The sequence below is a fragment of the Erpetoichthys calabaricus genome, chromosome 5 (assembly GCF_900747795.2).
Source record: "Erpetoichthys calabaricus chromosome 5, fErpCal1.3, whole genome shotgun sequence".
In the NCBI taxonomy this organism is placed as follows: Eukaryota; Metazoa; Chordata; class Cladistia; order Polypteriformes; family Polypteridae; genus Erpetoichthys; species Erpetoichthys calabaricus.
Window position 1 is genome coordinate 146,441,480 of NC_041398.2, and position 20,060 is coordinate 146,461,539.

The following is a 20,060-nucleotide window of genomic DNA, read 5'->3' on the forward strand; positions in this document are numbered from 1 at the left end:
TATGAGAGGAAGCAAGGTTGTTTTTATTTTGATTTGGCCCTGCCATGTGCTAGCAGCTGAAGACAATACAATCTTTTTTGAAACAGAAATCTGTCTCCATCCAGTTTTTTTTTGGTTCCTAAAAAGGATTCCATCCACCTTAGAAAAGAAACATTGTTACATTTAGTGATCAGTGGTGTGGCATTTTTTTTCTTCTCTTTTTGGTGGATGATTTGCGCTGAGGGATTAGTTTTCTCTACAACCTAACATCTCTTACAGATTGCATTCCTACTGAATTTACTTCCCACATGTTTATCAGAAACAGCATTTTTGCATTGGGGTAGTCTCCCCACAGCTTTACAAAAAGATTACACTGCAGTTTCATCTAAGCTGAAGGATGTTTTTGGGTTTAAACAATTCCTGCCACAGATCCAATATATCAAATAGTCGCCCCCCCATCACTTGTACCAGAAGCTGTAGAATTTGTACATGGAAACAAAGTATCTGCCATTGACAAAACCTTACACAGAGCAAATCACTTTTGTTACTGGAGTTATATGGTCCATGACAACCAAAAATGGTGTGAACAATGTCCAAGTTGTGCAGCATGCTCTTCACCTGTCCCTCACCATTGTGCACCCCTCCCAACAGTGACCTTTACAAAACCTTTGAAATTGTAGCAGCAGACATTTTGGAACTGCCCCTCACTTCATGTCAAAATATGTTTTAGTCATACAAGACTATTTCACAAAGTTTGTAAACTTGCTTTACAAGATCAACATGCTGCTACAGTTGCTCAATGCTTTTTTGAGAACTTTATCACTCAACATGGTATTCCAGAACATCTGCTCACAGATCAAGATCGGCAGTTTTAGTCAGATTTGATCTATTAACTTTGTCAATTACTAGGTGTAAAAAAAGTCAAAACCAGCCCTTACCATCCACAGGGGGACCACCTAGTAGTGTGATTCAACCGGACTCTAACTGAGAAGTTGAAACCAACCCTACTGCAACATTTAGGGGAATGGCATGAATTTATGAACCCTGTGGCATTTGTATACAACACCAGACCACACTCTAGAACAGGCTATACACCTTTTTTCTTACTCATGGTAGAGAGGTTCAAACTCCTGCTGACCTTCTATTTTCATCAGGCTCAACAACCACTATTATTGCTTCAGGGACCCCTGTGGACTATGTCAACCAACTGAGAAATAAATTCCAAGCAGACTTCCAGACAGTTCCTAGGAATAACCAGTTAGTTCACGAACAACAGAAGCATTTTTATGACCATCTTGTCAGACATGAGCTATACTGCCCAGGAGATCTTATTTTGCTGCATGACCCTACTTGTACACGTCAGAAGCTGTCCTCTCACTGGAAAGGACCATTTGAAATTGTTGAGCACATGGGTTCTTCTGGGGATGACTTAGGTGTCACTTATAAGTTATAAGGTGCTCTTTCAAACCTACCAAGTTACATGTTGTCCATTATAATCATCTGAAGAGATACACTTCTCCTCTTCTCACTACCTCACCCACTATGCCACTCATTCCAGGACCTCCTAATGGGAAGTTACCTGAACAGATTGCACTATCTGGCTCACTCCCCTTTGTACCTGCTTACTCAGATGCAACAGAAAACTGAGGTTCATTTGGGTAAAGAGAACTTGACTCAGTTTGGGCAAAACTCAAACACTAATTCTGTTGTTCAGCCAGAATCTGGAACAAATCGGGAAGCATTTTCTCCTGTTGAAGATGTCCCCCATTTGTCAGCTCAGCAATGACTTCATCATCCTACTACCCTACCAAAACGTTTTGAAGATTTTGTAATGGCTTAAAAATATAACATTGTTAACTTGTTGGTACATTTTCTAGGTTGTAGATTTACAAGGCTAGAAACGAGGACGTTTCCTTTCTGGGGGAGGGAATAATGTAAAGTTATGTTGTCACTTAAGAATTAAACTAGAGGGGTAAATTTTCATTATATATGAATGGGGATATGCATATACATACATTTAGACTTACAACGTTCATTTCCCTGTTAAATTGTAATGTTTTAGAAAGTAGTGTTTATAAAGTTAAGTATTCAAGATCTGGGAGGACATACAGTATGACAGGATGTGAGGTTAGTTTTGTTTTGATTTGATTTGGCCCTGCCATGTGCCAGTAGCTGCAGAGTATATATATCCTCATTTTGAAACAGAAACCTGCCTCCACCCAGTTTTTTTTTTTGTTCCTAAAAAGGATTCCATCCACCTTAGAAAATAAACCTTATTACACAAACTTGAAAGTCAATATAGGGCGGCCAATGAAAGTCTTCGAAATACATTTCCCGAAAGACCTCAGTGCTTTTGTAGCAACCCGGAACTCCTGTGTATTTTTTTTTTTTTTTTTGCACGTGTGGACGCTGGCAGCTTGCGGGAAAATCAAAGATAAAATGAGTGAAAAAGTCAGTTCCGGCTCCTCCCCGATGCATAAATGGTAATTTGGTTTTCTTTCATAACTTTACCCGTGGGTTGCGCCGGATGGGATTAAAGCGCCTTAAGAGTTTTGTTAGAACTTCGGGAGCACGCAACATCTCAGTGCAGGCTAGTTAGGCAGTGTAAAGCGACCTGAGTATACTAGGCAAACAGCAAGAGCACCGTTTACTATGAACCGGAGTAAACATTTTAAAATCGTGTAGCAACTAGTTATGTACGTTTGTGGTGTTGTGGTTATTACGTAAACGGGCGAGAAAGTTTTGGGCGTCTGACTGTTGGACAAGTGGCGGTGTGCGTAGTTACGGGCTGGCGTCCAGACCAGGGGCACAATGTTCCATTTATCCAGTTTTCTAGAGTTAGCTGCGACACTAAAAAAAGCGATGAAATGGGTTCAGTAAATCGGTGGAAGTTACCTGTTAGAGGTTGTCTGACATCGTTCTGACATAGGCTGTCGAGATCTGAAAAAGTGTCATGTTCATCCCTTTTCCAGTTGAATCTTGGTTTATAACGCTTTCACTGACCGTTAAATTTATCCGTACAAACATCATTGCAATGGAAAATAATGTACATTTGAGTAACGTTTCTTTTAGTATTTACATGTATTAACAGTGTGGCATAAAACTACACCTTGACAAACTATTGTAAATTCTTATTGAGTTCTTTATGAGCAGTCCAACATAAATAATGTATTATTTAATAGACATAGTGTTTTCAGTTTTGCAGTTAGCTCCCTGTCAATTGGACAGTAATTTATTTTGAATGTAATGTCTTTCAAGGCGCTTACGTTAATTGTGGAAAGGAGCTTCAAATCCATCCTGCTTATGCAGTTGAATATCATAGAGTACAGTTGGTATTACTTATGATTAAGAGTGACCTGATGAAGTGGTTTTGGCGTTCTAAAGCGAATGCCTGTATGGTTCATTTAGAGGAAACCTGGGAGTGGAAACTGGATGCGCTGGAAAAATTGCAAGTCACAGCTGGCTTTGAAGTGTACAGTTGTTTTCCATTATGAGCTGGAGACTTTGGACAGGGATAGGGAAGTCTGACTTTTTATTACCCAACCCTCAACATGAATAAGCAGAGTCAAGCCAATATGTATTACTTATTTAAAATGATTTCTTCATTTTGCACACATAATTAAGGGTGCCTTATGCCCAATATGTAGCCTTTTATATCATAACAAGGTGTGCTGCCCATCTGAGAGAGGTTGAAATCCAAGTAGTCAATGTAGACGTCCTTGTTAATGATTTCAGTGAACCATTTATTGGAATGTATTTTGTGATGCATGTAATAATTAAATTTGTTGTATTTGTCATTCCAACAGATGGGGTGTCACAAGAATTTGCAGTAACAAAATTAATTACTACAAATATGTGTGATATGCGATCTGTTAGAATGACAATGCAATGTATATGTTTCTGTTATATACCGTTTGGTAGGAGATTCATAAAAGCTCTGTTAATGTTTGCGATGCACTGTTAGAATGAAAAATGCAATGCAGTGATTTAAATTACTACAAATGTTTGTGATGCACTATCTGTTGGAATGACAAAGACATAGCAACCAGACAAATACATAGATACACAGACAAACAGACAAGTGTCCTTTTATTAAGGTGAATGTGTCAAAATTCAAAACCAAAAACATTGTCTCCATATATAGAAACGTAGAGCCAGGCAACACTTCTTGCAGCATTTACTGGCATTTTGGGCCCCTCTCACAATTTTCTTCAGAGGGTTCATTGCTGCTGCAAAACACTTTTTATAATATGCAGTGATATTTTTGTCCCAAACTTGTCAAATGTTATGAAAAGTGCAACCTGTTCTTGCATTGAGTTCTTTAATGGGAGTGTTTATTACAAGAGGATTAGAAAACCTCATATTAAAGATATATATTTAACATATACTTGTAATTTTATGGCCTGAACATTGGAACTTCTTTTGTTGATGCTTTGTTTATTTTAAATGTGATTTAGTTTGTATTCAAAATATGGATTAAAACTTAATATACAATAATACTTTAATACATTTTTTATCTTAGCTTTTAAATAATGTGTACTTAGTTACTTAGTATTTCCTCATCACTTACCCTCTCAGACATACAGAATAGTGGTGCCTTGTACTTTGAATGGTTCTAACTTCGAACATTCCAGAGTGCGAATACTAACTTTGAGAGAAATATGACCCAGAGTTCAAACAATGCTTATACGTTCGAACTTTGCGTGCAGTGAAAAAAATGCAGCAATAGATGACACACATGCAGCAAGTGTAAACGTCATCTGTTGTGTTCAGTCTTAGTACACCAGTTATTGTTGACATACAGGCGTAATCCCCTTCCCCTTTTTCTCTTACCGGAGTCTCCAGTCCTGTTCTGCCAGTGTACTGTGTGGCCTGCTAACTCTCTGTAAATAGCAGATAATATTTGCTGCAGCATGTAGCTTCAATTCGTCCATATTTGCGAAAGGATTCTTGCGTTGGTGAGAAAAATGCTAGGAAGAGGCAGGTTGTGTGGCTGCTTCCGTAGCCTCGTCAGCATCCTAACACTGCAAACCCGCTTCTACCTCCTGTCCTAGCTAGGTTACTATTTCTAATAGAATGCCAGTGAGTAAGATACTTCTGGTGTTTCTGCCAAAATTGTAGAACTTTTGTCTGTGGCAAGTTTACTTTGACATGATGTGATAACTTTGCCCTCGCACCCACAAATTGTAAGACTGCTATTTCAAGTACAGAGAGTAGGAAAAAATACTAAATACAGAAAAAGAATCAACAATTTGCAGTTTTTAATTTTTCAGATGTTTTGTCAATTCAGTCTCAATGTAACTTAAAATGAAAACAGAAGTAACACAGCCACAAGTATGTGGTTATGTGGTTTCATAAACAGTAATGAGTATTGTCTAAATATCCCAGAATGCAAACCAAAAGACATTAAATTGTTATTATTACTTTCAAATTAGCTTTCATTGGACATAGACCATTATTTTCAGCAGGCAGCAACCGAGTTAATGTTTGTATATGTTATATTTTCACTTACAGTTATGGGTTATTATGGCTGATGTGAATAAAAACCTTTAATAAAATGAGAAAAAAAGCACTCTGATTATTATCATTTTATCTGTTAGTGAACTTCTATCTTTCAACAGTTGGTAGACTGTCCTATATAATCATTTTGAGCTGTTGTATTTTGGTGGTGTGTTTCCCTTCATGTTTGCAACAGGTTTTGAAGTAGCGTGTAATACAACAAAGCAGTCTATTTTATGAACCACAACATTTATGCTGTCAGCACACAAAGGCAAGAGAGGGAAAGACAGTGATACATTAACATAACATTAGATTGAATTGGAGTGCTAAAATCACCTTAGAAAGACAAGTAGTATTAATGTCTTTAGCTGTTCTGTGTAATCAATTTTTCTTCCTCCTCCATTCTGGAAAATGGTACAGGATCATGTGCCCTCAAACCAGGCTTTTCAGACATCATTTCTATCCAAAGGTCATAAAGTTACTCAATAGTCACACATACAGATAAATACCTGGCTGTTTCTTCCATATATATTTGTACATGTGTACATAGTCATTTAAATGCTTGTGAACTGGATCTGGCCTGATAAAAGACCCTGCATCACAGTGTGTGTGTGATTGGGGTGGATGAGGCAAAACAGGGTACCATCCCTTGGCTGAACTGTGTTGTCCCCTCAGTTATGGATGGAAGGATTTTTGAATAGTTTTGCTTGAGTAGCGTGAATTCAGTGCGTCATAAGACCTTATCTAATTCACACAATTTCTGCTTTGTATTTCAGCACTGCAGGAAAGAATAAAAACGGCAGGTGTCTTATTTATCAAACGTTTTTTGCAAACATTTCTCAGAATTCCTGTATAAGTAGTCACTGGTGATTTTTTCTTTTTCACTTTGTATAGTTTATTTAGAAAATTAATGGAGCTTCATTTCACAGTAGTTGTGGATATTACACGTATAGTACATTTACTTTGTATTAAAATTTATAAATACTGTTGCAACTCTGGCCTGTAAGAAAATGTGCAGGTAAGAATGTCCAGGGGTGCAGAGAAATGAGAGCCGACTATACTTCCTTAGAAGACTGGCGTCCTTCAACATCTGCAATAAGATGCTGCAGATGTTCTATCAGATGGTTGTGGCGAGCACCCTCTTCTACGCAGTGGTGTGCTGGGGAAGCAGCATAAAAAAGAGGGAAGCCTCACGCCTGGACAAACTGGTGAGGAAGGCAGGCTCTATTGTGGGCACAGAGCTGGACAGTTTGACATCCGTGGCAGAGCGACGGGCACTGAGCAGGCTCCTGTCAATAATGGAGAATCCACTTCATCCACTAAACAGTATCATCTCCAGACAGAGGAGCAGCTTCAGCAACAGACTGCTGTCAATGTCCTGCTCCATTGACAGACTGAGGAGATCGTTCCTCCCCCACACTATGCGACTCCTGAATTCCTCGTCTTCACATTGTTTACAGCTTGGCGCAGTTAAAAAGTAGAAAGACGCAAAGCTGTTTTCCTCATCTCTTCTACTATCAAGTACTGCCAACTAAAAAAAGTTACAATGTGGCAATTTCTGTGACAGTCACATGGATGAATAAATAAAACTTCTCTGACAGAACGCGTCCGCCTCAGCACTGTAGTCCAGAGAGGAGGGCTGGGAGAGAGCGACGCGGGGCGCACTTCTATGGGATAGATCGGCGTGTTTGTGTTTACTTCTTTTCAATATAAGTAAAATAACTCTCACACAAATAATAATTCGTAAAGACGATATAAAAATGGCGTCCACAAACGAAGTGATTAGTTCCTGTATTATAATATGTTCTGGGTCATAGGTAATTTCCATATCCCGTGGTCATACGTAATTTCCGTTTGAAACGCGAAAAGAATTTTATATATATATAGACAGTATCAATAAGAGCAACTCACTACTCTAAAACTTTAATTCTGGGAAGCGCCTGGAATCAGTCCTGCGACCTCTTGATTATGAGTCAGCAGTTCTTACCACTGTGCCACCCAAGTGGTCATGTCAACAACGTACCCAAACCCGATTTCTTTTTCTTTAGTTATATTCTTGACTAAAAGTGCACTTATACATTTACCTTTTGTGAAAGTGTATATTTGATATTTGGACTTCAGTCTTCATACATTGTACACTTCATGTCAAAATGTTGTTAGTACTATAACATGAAAAAAGTCTCTATTTTAGGTATGTGTTCACCATTTCTTGCATTTCCTGTTATCCTACATTTATGTAGATGGTTGTAGACATGGAACACACATGAAATGCATGTGATCCAAAGAATGATATATTATTTACCCTGTACAACTCCAGGCACCTCACACCCAGATAAACAAGACTTGAGCTGGGAGCACTTTTTCACCGAGTTGAGCTGCAGCGGTGTGGGGGATGGGATAGCAGGCTGCTTGCTACTTGTGCTGATCGACACATTTAAAAAACAAAAGATGCTAATGGAGAGGTGTGAAGGAATTTAAGATATTTTTTTTTTTTTTTTTGGAAGGCTTCAGGGATTCTAGTGTTAGTGGTCATGCAATATGCCTCATCAATTTCAGATTTTATTTCTAAGTTCAGCAGCAAAGTATTTAGTTCTCATTTCCAATGAAACAGAAAAGTGTCAGTTTGCACTTATTTAAGTGCGTATAATCTGTTTTAATTTGTTTATTTGTAAGTTTCATAACAATTATTTCATCTTTATTCAGAGAAAGTGCTTTTTTAATTGAAAATTCCTTTTTGTGTTTATTATTATTTACTATGTGTTAATATATTAATTTGTTTAATTTTAATGTCATTAAAAAAAATTGCAACTTGCTCAGTAGAAGGCGGTGAAATATGTCATATCTAGTATTAGGCAGAGTGGCACTCTGGTTTAGAGTTTAAACCTTGAGGTTGTGGATTCAAATTCTGGTACTGACACTGTGTGATCATGAGCAAGTCACTTAGCCTGTTTGTGCTCCAACTGAAACAATAAAAGAAGTGTAACCAATTGTATCTCCCAAATATTTCAGTTTGCTTTGAATAAAAGAGTCAGCCAAATAATAAGTAACATCCACCAATGAATAGTACTTGTAAATTCAATGCACAAGTCTTTGGTATGTGTATGTTCATTATGAACAAAGTCTTAGTGCATATGATGCTGATTCCATATCTATCTATTATAAAAAGAAATCCTGTCCTGGAAAGCAAAAAGCAAGTCTACGATACGTGATCTTCTCTGGAGACATTTTATAGACCCGCGAGACCAAAGACACGCCCTACTTACAGTCTATCAAATAGGACAATAGGCAGCAAAACATTCAGTCTTGTGAAGGATTGGAGCACACACAGATCCAGGGCTCTCAGCGCATATAAAGCGTATAAGGACAGTACGTTATAAATTAAATGTCAACAGATAAGCGAAGAAGAAAGTAGCACGGAGAAAAGAGACTCAAATGCGTTGGACAGAAAAAAGAGCAAAAAAGAATAATCGAGGTGCAAATTCAGAAAATAAGGAAAGTAATTATCAGCCCGGAACAAGTGGAATTGAAAAAAAAGCACGTCCAATCCGGCTCAGAATTAAATGACAGTGAGTAAAAGACAAAGTAGAACTTCATAAAGACGTTTACAAACGTTGGCGCTAAACACATGCAGAGCAGGTTAGAAACTATGAAACCAGGGAAATTAGAAAAGCTCAAAAAAAAAACAAAAAAACGTTGGCACTATACACATGTGGAGAAAGTTAAAGGATAAAGATCGCAGTAGTGGGAAAAAAACAAAATGCCTCATTTAACTATGCACCAGTCTAACTTTGGTTTTGCACAATAATTACTACACTATTGCACCTTAACACTTAATTCTACTTTATTCACATCATTTTACTTATTTATTATGTTCTACTATACTGTTATCTTTCAATCTATGACTTTTTGTTAAACTAACTGATATTCTTCTAACTTTGCACAGTTTTTGATAAGCGGATCAGGATGCATTTCACTGCGTGTTGTCCTGTATAACTATGCATGTGACAAATAAAGAATCTTGAGAATTTCAAAAACGGAGTTTACCGCACATGCATTTATTGGTTACTTTGTTAATATATATATATTTATCTGTCTACTTATTTAAAAAGCTAAATTTTCCCCAGGAGTCAAAAACGTTCTGTCTAGCCCTTGTACAAAAACCTAGACAAAAGCTGGGGTATCACCTTGGTAACCCCATGTACTTTTGGAACTGTGAGAGGAAAATAGCACGACTTTACAGACAGGAGTCCAATGCAGAACTCTACTTACTTTTTTACTTTGTAAAAAAAAATTATTAACTGCTGATGATATAGATCGTTTTGTCTATGCTGAAATTCCAAACAGAGAAACCTATCCTGACCTCATTAAAAAGATTCAGCATATTGGGACTCGCAAGATTACAAATATTGTTTTTACAGAAGTATTGAAGTAAAAGTGAAACTAATGAAATAGCAACAATTCAAAGAAAAAAAATCTTAAAAGTGTGTATCCAGAAAACCAAACACGGGGGTTGGCGGGCAAAGCCCTCTAGTCAACCTTAAATAAACAAACCTGGCATCACAAGCTAAAAGGGTACTTTCAATATATGAAAATGTGTGTTTGTATTAAAGTGCATGCCTATATTGTGAAAAGGTTTACCATTAGTAAACTGTAAATGACCAGTGTATCCCTAAGTACCAAATATCCGAACTCCTTGCTACTTCTCCAGAAAGCCATCTAAAGAAGCCAGTGACCTTGCGGTTTTTTTCCCCATGCACCTTAAAACACAGATTGTACTTTGTAAAGTCTAAGCAGGTGGTCTGGGTTGACTGCCATCACATCATTGACCCCCGGACTGCTGATAGTCATAAACTGAGATGAGCCAGGCAATGAGGGTACAGTGTGTGAGGGACGGCCGGCATTCCAGCCCGGCCAGGACATCCCTCAACTGAAAGAAGCAGATTTGGCAGGACACTACATCCCCCGGAACACTAGATGGCAGCTCCCCTGGATAGAAATGGCTCCTCGGATGCCTGCAGGCCAGCATGGGACATGGAGTCTGTATCCTCAGCCCTGTTGGGTGCAGCCAGGGGGAGCTCACCAAGAACCAGGGGGATATTACAAGGACGTCAACCCGGAAGTGCTTCAGAGTCACGAGGACGGAACCCCGCAGTACTTCTGGAGCAATTAATAAAAGAAGATGGGTTGTTGACCCGGAGAAGAAATACTTTTGGGTCAGAGACTTTAAAAGGACTCTGGGAAAACCCAGCCGATCGAGCTGGAGTTGGGTGGGAGTGAGACGGAGCTGCTGGGAGTTGGAGGATTGGATTGTTGTTGTTATTGATTATTTTGATTATTTATTGAGAATTGTGGAAGGTGCGGTGCTTTGGGCACTATTATTGAAGAAATATTAAAGATTATTCTTCTGTGCTTTTACAAGTGTGTCAAGATCATCTGTCTGGTGGGTTCAAAGGGGCAACAGCGACCCTTATCTATCACAAGTGAAAAGTGCAGTAGTATTTTTGTTAACTACAGTCAAGGGTTCAAAAGAGCAATGTTCTTCAAATAATTAAGCCAATAAATAAATCGATAAAATCCAGAACTTTTGAGGTGGAGGTAAAATTAGGAGCAGATACATTAAATAAAACTATGCAGAAATCGGGTTACTTTCCTTTCCATCCACATTTGCAATCTCAATGTGCCTTTCTCTTCCTGTCTCCCAGCTACCCTTTATGGGTCTTGCGACCAGCGGAGACTCTGACAGCTGTGGTCCCTCTCCCTCTCATTCCCGTCACCTCAGGCAGAACCCACTGGTGTTCTTGGAGCCATATTTCCTCATTCCTGCAGCATCTGTTGGGCATCTGTAGTATGTCTTGGGGCACAAGATCACTTCCTGCTCCTACATAGTGCTTTACATGAATGACCAGTCCTTGGAATTTTGTTTCTCTCGTTCCATCACTGGGCCACTGACCACTCTGCCTCCTCTCAATCATACTGGCTTACCTGTCCAATTCTGCCTTTAGTTTAATTTTCAACTGATTTCCATTTTGTTCTCCCCTGTTTCTGCTCAGGCCCCCCTTCATTCAGTGCAGGTGCCATGATAATGAACCCCAGAGACCTAATGAGGCAGTTGGATGCTGCAAAAGTCTGCACTTGAATGCCTGGCCAGCCAAACCACAATCATAATCCTGGAACCACTCTACCACTCATACCTACCCCCCTCGTAATTGCACTGATATATTTCAAAACTGAACACTGCCAGAGACCCTTATGTGTTTCATCATAGTCATGTGTTCCATCTGACTGGCAGTAAATAAATATAAGTAGGTTGCTGGTACTTTAATTTCTTTGTTGCTAACTGCATTTCACATCCACCATGATAAAGCCATTTTTTTGATAGTTTCATAAAGTACTATTACAATGATAAAGTTCCCAGAATTACCCAGCCTTACATCATTAATGATCTGCAGACATGAATGTGGGGAAAATGGTCTTAAGAGTTATGTTCAGAAGGGAAAAAAATAAGTTTGAAGTAAACCAACTTAAAATGGTGTCTGACAGTCACTGAATTCTCAGGATGATGAAAAGAAATATAGTGGTCAGTAGTTTTAAAATCTACACTTAAAATTTTAACTCAATCAATGTATCATTTTGTGTATGAGAGGATATGTGAATGTTATTTACAGTGCAAATAAGACTGTGCTTTTAAGGTAAGATCCGTGTTGTGAGGTAATAATGGTCCTGTGGAAATTCACAAGACAAGGAAAATTTTATAATGATTTGTAATTCTTAAAAAAAATGAATTTACATTATATCTCTTTTGTTTATTTAAGAGCCAACAATGCCAATCTAGAATGAACAAAGCCATTAAATAAAGATGCATTGATTCAAAATTAGAGCTATTTCATTTTAGAAATCAAACACAGAATTTGCTGCTGTGTTGTTAATTTAAATGTTGGTGAGTACAAGAGGGAATATATTATGATCAAGTGCAACTACTTCAGAAAATTCTAAACTTTTTACACACAAGTTTACTGCCCTTTGGCACTCAGGGAAGTTTTTAAAAAAAAGGTTAACAGTTCTTCACTATAAAAACTAAACAAAAGGGTTGAAAACCTATTTTGGTGCAGACATAAAATTGCTTTTCACTGATAATTTAGTCACTACATTCTAAAGAAACAATTTAGCTTACTGAAAGTAATTTTTCTTATAACCAGATTAAACAAAACAGGTTTCAGATAAAGCCTGCTTATCCTTGGTAAACTGAGCCATAGCTACTCATTCAGTTCCTCTGAAGAATCTGAGAAAAAAGCTAAATAATTTCCTCCCTTTTATCTTTAAAACCTGAATAGCATCTGACAGTGAACTGAAATGAGTAGAAACGGAAATGGTGTTCTGCTAAAGCTTGCAAGATTTTAAGTGATATATTATAGTTAATGTGAAACATTAGGTTTAGTAACCTAAACCCAATTTGTGGAAAGTATTTTTAAAGTAAACTAGGCTAATACAAATCAGCTTTAATAAACATTTAAATACAAATGTTTATAACTCTCTTTTTATTTTTATTATACCTTTTCTATTCTTATTTAATATATACATTTTTTTTATTTGTCTTACTTGAATTCTGACTAATAAGCCATTCAATATTGCCTTATTTTTTAATATTCTTCAGTCAGCATAAAAATAATACAGGGTAAAGGATAAAATTCCCCCAAATTTTTTGGGGGATGTTTTCCACATAAAACATAAAAGTTTGGCTTTAACGCTTCCATTCTATGTAATGTAATTCTTAAAAATATTTATTTAATTTTATTGATTTTATTGTAATCGCACAACATTCCATACAAATAGATCAATTTTTACAAAAATAGGATTGAAAACAAATCAACCCCCACCACTGAGAAAGAGAACATGGCCAGCAGAGTAAAACTTAAAGCTAGTAAAAATCTATATATATAAAAGACCAAGTCACCCGACCATGGGGTACACACGACAGAGCCCCGCCCGCCAACTCTAACCCTCCTCCTGCGTCATGGGTTACGCATGACAGAGCCCCGCCTGCCAACTGTAACCCTCCACCTGCGTCCACCCTCGCTCTTGAGGCATGAGCAGGCAGTGCGCATGGTGAACGCACGACAGAGCACTGCCCGCCAACTGTAACCCTCCTCCCACATCATGGGATATGCACGACAGAGCCCCGCCCGCCAACTGTAACCCTCCTCCCGCGTCCACCGTCGCTCTCAAGGCATGCACACTGCCTGCTCATGTGTCCGCCCCCAACTCCTCACCAAACGCATCCTAAGTCGCTTTGGTCTGTGCCACAGTCCACATGCACCTCTGAGCCACGTTGACTGTTCATTTTCCTAACATGGCCACCACTTCACATGTACTGTATTTCATGGAAACAACTCTTCTTTCAAGGTTGTACAAATGCATCAGGTAACTGTTTCTTTCTATCAGTTGGATATTTCTGGAAAAATGTCATCAACGAAACTGTTGCTCTCGAACTTCGCAACATGGCTATAACCTTTGTTTGCCAACATTGCGATAACTTCTGCGATGTGCTGTCCGTTGTTCTTAGTCACGGAAGCATAGTCCTACAGTCTGCTCAACAATACGCTGACTATATGAATACTTCCACAGTTTATGGTGGCGAGGCAGAAATTGTGGCAATGTCCCAAATACTTCCAGCTACTATCACTATTCACCTCCGAGAATGTCCTTCATTCCCCGAAGAATTTCTTAACAGTTCTTACTCGCACTGGCATGCCTCCGCATAAACTCAAAGGTAAAATTGGTTCAGTCATCATGCTTCTCAGAAACCTCATGCCAGCAAGAAATCTCTGTAATGGCACTAGACTGACTGTTACCAGCATTCACCGCAGTGTACTGGAGTGTAAAACTATCGCAGCTGCTACCTCACAAACTGTCCTAATTCCCCGGATTTCCCTGACCCCATCAGATTCAAATTTGCCTTTTACTTTTACACGCAGACAATTTCCTGTTAGATTAGCCTTTGCAATGACAATTACTGTAGATACTCGCGTATAAGTCGAAAAATTTATGCCTTAAAATTCATTCAAAAAAACAGAATCTACTTATCCGCGGGGCAACACAATTGTCCATAGAATTTAGGTAATGACATTGTACACTCAACGCTTCACGGTGTTAAGTCACCGGTCATCTGCCGTTTCCCATGGTCTTTGAAATAATTATAAGCCAGCAATACTATTGCTAATTAGCTAGTTTTTTTCTAATTTCATTAAATAATTCTTTAAACTGTGAAATACTTGAATTTGAGCATTAGCTTTTGCAGGTTTAGGATAACAAACATACCATTAGCTGCCACGTGCAACCAGATTTGGAATCAAAAGAACCAAGGCAACGCACGCTATCAATGCGATGCAAGCGCAGCCCACGATTCAAAAAATTTCTCTGCCTACCTGTTTGTCTCGTCTGACAGTAGCTGAAAAGCAGAATCAGGAGAGAGCAGCCTGAAGTAGTCCAGCAGCGGGTGATCTGTCATGTCCAACAGCAAGCCATGCTGTCTTGTGAAGTCCAGTAGGTGCATCGGCTGCGCGAATGCGTTCAGCTAGCAGCTGATCAGCTGGCGCGGCATTGGCTGGTGTCTGATCAGCTGATGCTGGCTTCTCACTCTCTTGCTCAATTCCTGATCACTGTCAATAAAATCCGATTCTGAAAAATCAGAGTCCGACTCAGCGATAATGTGCAAAACATCGTCTGCCGAGTGTTTTCTTTTCTGCACTCGCTTCGCTCCCTTGTTACATATCGACGCCATCTTGCCTTTGTTTAAATTTGTTTACATTTAGCAACTCACGCACACGCAAGGATTAGTTGCAGAGTCAACGAGTCTAGCATTTCTCCAAGCACAGAGGGAATGCCTGTGACGTGACAGTGAGTTTTGTCGCCATTAACAGCTGATTGTCGCCCTCTATCTCTGCCTACCTGTTTGTCTCGTCTGACAGTAGCTGAAAAGCAGTATCAGGAGAGAGCAGCCTGAAATAGTCCAGCAGCGGGTGATCTGTCGTGTCCTACAGCAAGCCATGCTGTCTTGTGAACTCCAGTAGCCAGTTCGGCTCCCACGGATCAATGTCTGGGTATTCCTCCCACGCGAACCTTGCCGTAGCTGCATCGGCTGCATGAATGCGTTCGGCTGGCAGCTGATCAGCTGGGGCGGCATTGGCTGGTGTCCGATCAGCTGATGCCAGCTTCTCACTCTCTTGCTTTATTCCTGATTACTGTCAATAAAATCCGATTCTGAAAAATCGGGAGTCCAACTCGGCAATAATGTGCAAAACATCGTCTGCCGAGTGTTTTCTTTTCTGCACTTGCTTCGCTCCCTTGTGACATATCGACGCCATCTTGCCTTTGTTTACATTTCGCAACTCACGCACACGCAAGGATTAGTTGCAGAGTCAACGAGTCTAGCATTTCTCCAAGCACAGAGGGAATGCCTGTGACATGACAGTGAGTTTTGTCGCCATTAACAGCTGATTGTCGCCCTCTATCTCTGATAGCTGTCAAGTTTTACCCTCGACTTATACACGGGTCACAACAAATTTTGTAATTTCCGGCTTAAACAATACACTCGACTTGTCTGCGAGATCGACTAATACGTGAGTATCTACGGTAATAAGGCACAGGGCCAAACTTTCAAAAAGATATGCCTGTATCTGCCAAAACCAGTTTTCAGTCACGGACAATTGTATGTTGCTCTCTCCAGAGTTCCATCTTTTCATTCAGTCACAGTCGTATCCTCAAACCCACCCCATTTGTACAACTGTGTCTTTCAGGAAGTGTTCACCAATCAATAAATAATTATGCGGCGTATACAAATAGATTAATTAATAAGTACATAAAGATAAATGTAGAAGAAAAATAAATGGGGAGAGAATCTGCTTCCTCAGTGCTTTAAATGCTTATTCTAAAATGTTATTGATTAGATCCTAGGTTTTGAAAAAATTCTACACAGATCCTCTAAGTGCGAATTTGATTTTTTCCAGTTTCAAATAGTATATAACATCATTTACCCACTTACTTAAAAGAGGAGAGTTGCTCATAATATAATTTTAAGTTGAATAATTGTATGCTTTGCACATATGGAGCTCGAGTGAATTCTCTGCATTGCTACCTTCCACTCCTTTTCTGATATATTGAGTGATAGATCCTTTTCCCACTGTCGTCTTGGATCTTTGAAAGGGAGGGACTTTAAAATGGTTTTATATATTAAAGAAATGCTGTCTAAGTTCTCGAAACTGAGCAATATTTTTTTCCAGCATAGAGGGAGGTGGGAGGTGAGGAAAATTGGGCAGGTTCTGTTTTAACAAAGTTTCTAATTTGAAGGTAGTGTAAGAAATGTGTTGCTGGAAAGTTAAATTTGGAATGTAATTGTTCATAGGATGCAAAGACTTAGTCTATGTACAGATCTCTAAGTGATTTATTCCTTTTTATCATCTACTGTTAAATTCTGCTCCGTACTTCTAAAATATTTTTATTTTTTATTTTTTAATGAGGATTTGTTCTGTTCTGTGCATTGTATTGTATTGACCCCCTTCTTTTGACACCCACTGCACGCCCAACCTACCTGGAAAGGGGTCTCTCTTTGAACTGCCTTTCCCAAGGTTTCTTCCATTTTTCCCTACTAGGTTTTTTTGGGAGTTTTTCCTTGTCTTCTTAGAGAGTCAAGGCTGGGGGGCTGTCAAGAGGCAGGGCCTGTTAAATCCCATTGCAGCACTTCCTGTGTGATTTTTGGGCTATACAAAAATAAACTGTATTGTATTGTATTAATCCGAAATGTTTTCCAGATATTAAAAACTGCATATGTTTGAGAAGGTGAAAAAAGGTGGTTCTCGTGCAGAGGTGCCACAGATAAAAGTTTCTCTATCTTAAAATTATTCCTACATTGGTTCCATATTCTGAGTGAGTGAAGCACAATTGGGTTGTTAGTATATTGGTGATAACTTGCATTTATTGGCGCACAAAGCAAGGAATATATAGCAGTACTGCAGGATTGTATTTCTGTTGCGGACCAAGTTCAGGGGCCTCATGTATAAACGGTACGTATGCACAAAAATGTTGCGCAAGCCCGTTTCCACGCTCAAATTGCGATGTATAAAACCTAAACGTAGTGTAAAGCCACGCACAGTTTCACGGTAGCTCCCACCCTGGCGTACGCATTTTCTCCGCTCAGTTTTGCAAACTGGTGGCACCCAGCGTCAAAGCAGTGCTGCTGTTCCCAGGTGGTTTCCCTTTCTTTTTTACATCCACAATGCCGGCTTTATCAAATACACTGAAAATAACCACATATCGTTAATAAATTTATGGTACCTGATTGTAATCAATCTGTAACAGTATAATTGTGCACAGAATGACCAAAGTATTCCACTGCCATTGCTGCTTTAGCGTTGTTAGAGGACATTCAAAATGGAAGGATTATTCAGAGATCATGTTGATTTCTTGGAACATGATGGTGACTGGCTTCTAAGTCTGTTTAGATTTCCAAGAGCAATCCTCCTGGAGCTGTGTGCTGAACTGGTGCTGGCTTTACAAAGGCAGACTTTGAGGAATTGTGTTCTACCTGCTCCTTTTCAAGTTCTGTCCACTCTGTCCACTTCCCTCCTGTGCTTTCTCCATTGTCTTCTTGAAGCGCTGAAGGTAAGTGGCTATTTATATTGATTTGCATATTCAAAGAGGCATAATTCTGGGAGGAGTTGGGGTGGGGAAGCAGGCTTGTGCGTTACTTTTCACACTGACCAGGATTTATGTAGTGGAAGAACGTGGAAGTTGGCGTTTGCACAAATTTATGCATCTAGATTTTTTTATGCGTACGCACATTTCCACTTTTGTCCATACGCCATGTTATAGTGTGAATTCTATGTACGCAGTTATACATAAGACCCCAGGTTTTTATAGTTATGTATGTAGTGTATGTTTGCTGCCCAGTAATAAAATTGAAAGTTAGGTAGAGCCATGCCACCTTCTGCCTTAGGTCTTTGTAGGGTCGCTGTTTGGGTACGTGGATGTTTTGAATTCCAAATAAATGAGGTTATTTTTGAATCTAATTTCTTAAAAAACAATTTATTGATGAATATTGGAATGTTTTGAAATAAAAACTTAGGAAGGATATTCATCTTAACAATGTTAATTCTTCCAGCTAAAGTGAGATGAAGGGTTGACCATCTATGCAAGTGTTGCTTAATTTTTTCCATACAGACGGTGACATTTTGTTGATAACGAGCTTTATGTTTACCCCTAGATATTTAAACTGATCTGCAATGATAAAATGGAAGGTGTCCAATCTAATATTGTGTGCTTGAGAATTCACTGGAAAGAGCACACTTTCAGTCAAATTAATTCTGAGACTGGAAATCTTTTGAAATTCTGTTAGCGCTGTTAGTACTGCAGGCACAGTATTTTGTGGGTCTGATATATACAGTACCATATCATCTGCATATAGAGATATTTTCTGTTCAAGTCCTTCTGTGATAATCCCCTTTATCTCATAAGCATTTCGACAGTGAACTGCCAGTGGGTCAATGGTGATTGCAAAAAGTAATGGTGACAAGGGGCATCCTTGTCTGGTACCACGTTCTAGTTTAAAGTAGTCTGAATAAATTTTGTTAATACAAACTGAAGCTTCTGGATTGGTATAAAGTTATTTGATCCATGCACAAATGTTCAGGCCAATCCCAAATTTCTCCAATGTAGTGAAAAGGTAGTTTCATTCAATCATATCAAGTGCTTTTTCTGCATCCAAGGATAATATCTCTGGGGTGTTTGACTTTGCGGGTGAATATATTACAGTAGACCGCCACGAAGATATGGTTCAGGGTTTGCGGCCTCAGTCGTTCGCGGATTTTTCCTTAGAACCTAACTAATAATTGCTAGCGGAAACTGCAAATATCTTGTGCAATTTTTTATGGCTTTTTTGTTACAATACTGCACTGTAGAGGAAAACGCAGCTTGGGATGGTGAAAGTAGCCAATCTGAGAGCGTACTCGACTAGAATTTGAAACTGTAACTCCCAGCAGTCCCTGCAGTGGCTCCGATTGGTGTTCTGCTGAGGGTGCAGAGGCTGTTGGGGTCAAAGGATGTCAGCGCAGCTTTTTAAAAGGGGGCTGTTGACCAAAAGAAAAAAAAGTTCTTGTAATTTGTGTTTCAAGTTCCTGTCTCTCTGCCTGCCTTCTGTTGGGTTACCTGTACTTATTCGTTTTGTCCTGGATCGTTTCGTGGTTGGGGTCTGGATTGTCTGCCTGTGTACATGAGGACTGTAAGTGGATTCATTGCTATCCTGCGAAGAAAGGAGCGCTCCTGAACCCGTCCACCCGTCTTCACCATATCAGGAACTTCCGGTAGGACTATCTTTACATTCCCATTCAACATGTAGATCTCTGGACTATCTATCTTCATCATTACATTTCATCCGTTGCCGTTTTTCATGGACTTTATTGTGTGTGTTTTGTTGGTGCTCTGTTGTATTTAATGTATAATCGCCATAAGGGGAACAGGGGTGGTATCGTTGTTTTCATTATATTCTTTATATGCTGTTTTATTACTTGTTTGCTTTGTTTTTGTCTCTGTTT

At 39.1% G+C, this 20,060-nt stretch overlaps 1 protein-coding gene across 1 annotated transcript in view; it reads left to right on the top strand.

The window, feature by feature from the left end:
- The first annotated feature begins 2,320 nt into the window (after window positions 1-2,320).
- LOC127528033 (deoxycytidylate deaminase-like) overlaps window positions 2,321-20,060 on the top strand; it is a 329,736-nt gene continuing 311,996 nt past the window's right edge. Inside the window, exon 1 of the mRNA XM_051928641.1 lies at window positions 2,321-2,462. Coding sequence (XP_051784601.1) covers window positions 2,419-2,462 — 44 coding nt within the window. The 5' untranslated portion in view covers window positions 2,321-2,418. The remainder of the gene's footprint in view (window positions 2,463-20,060) is intronic.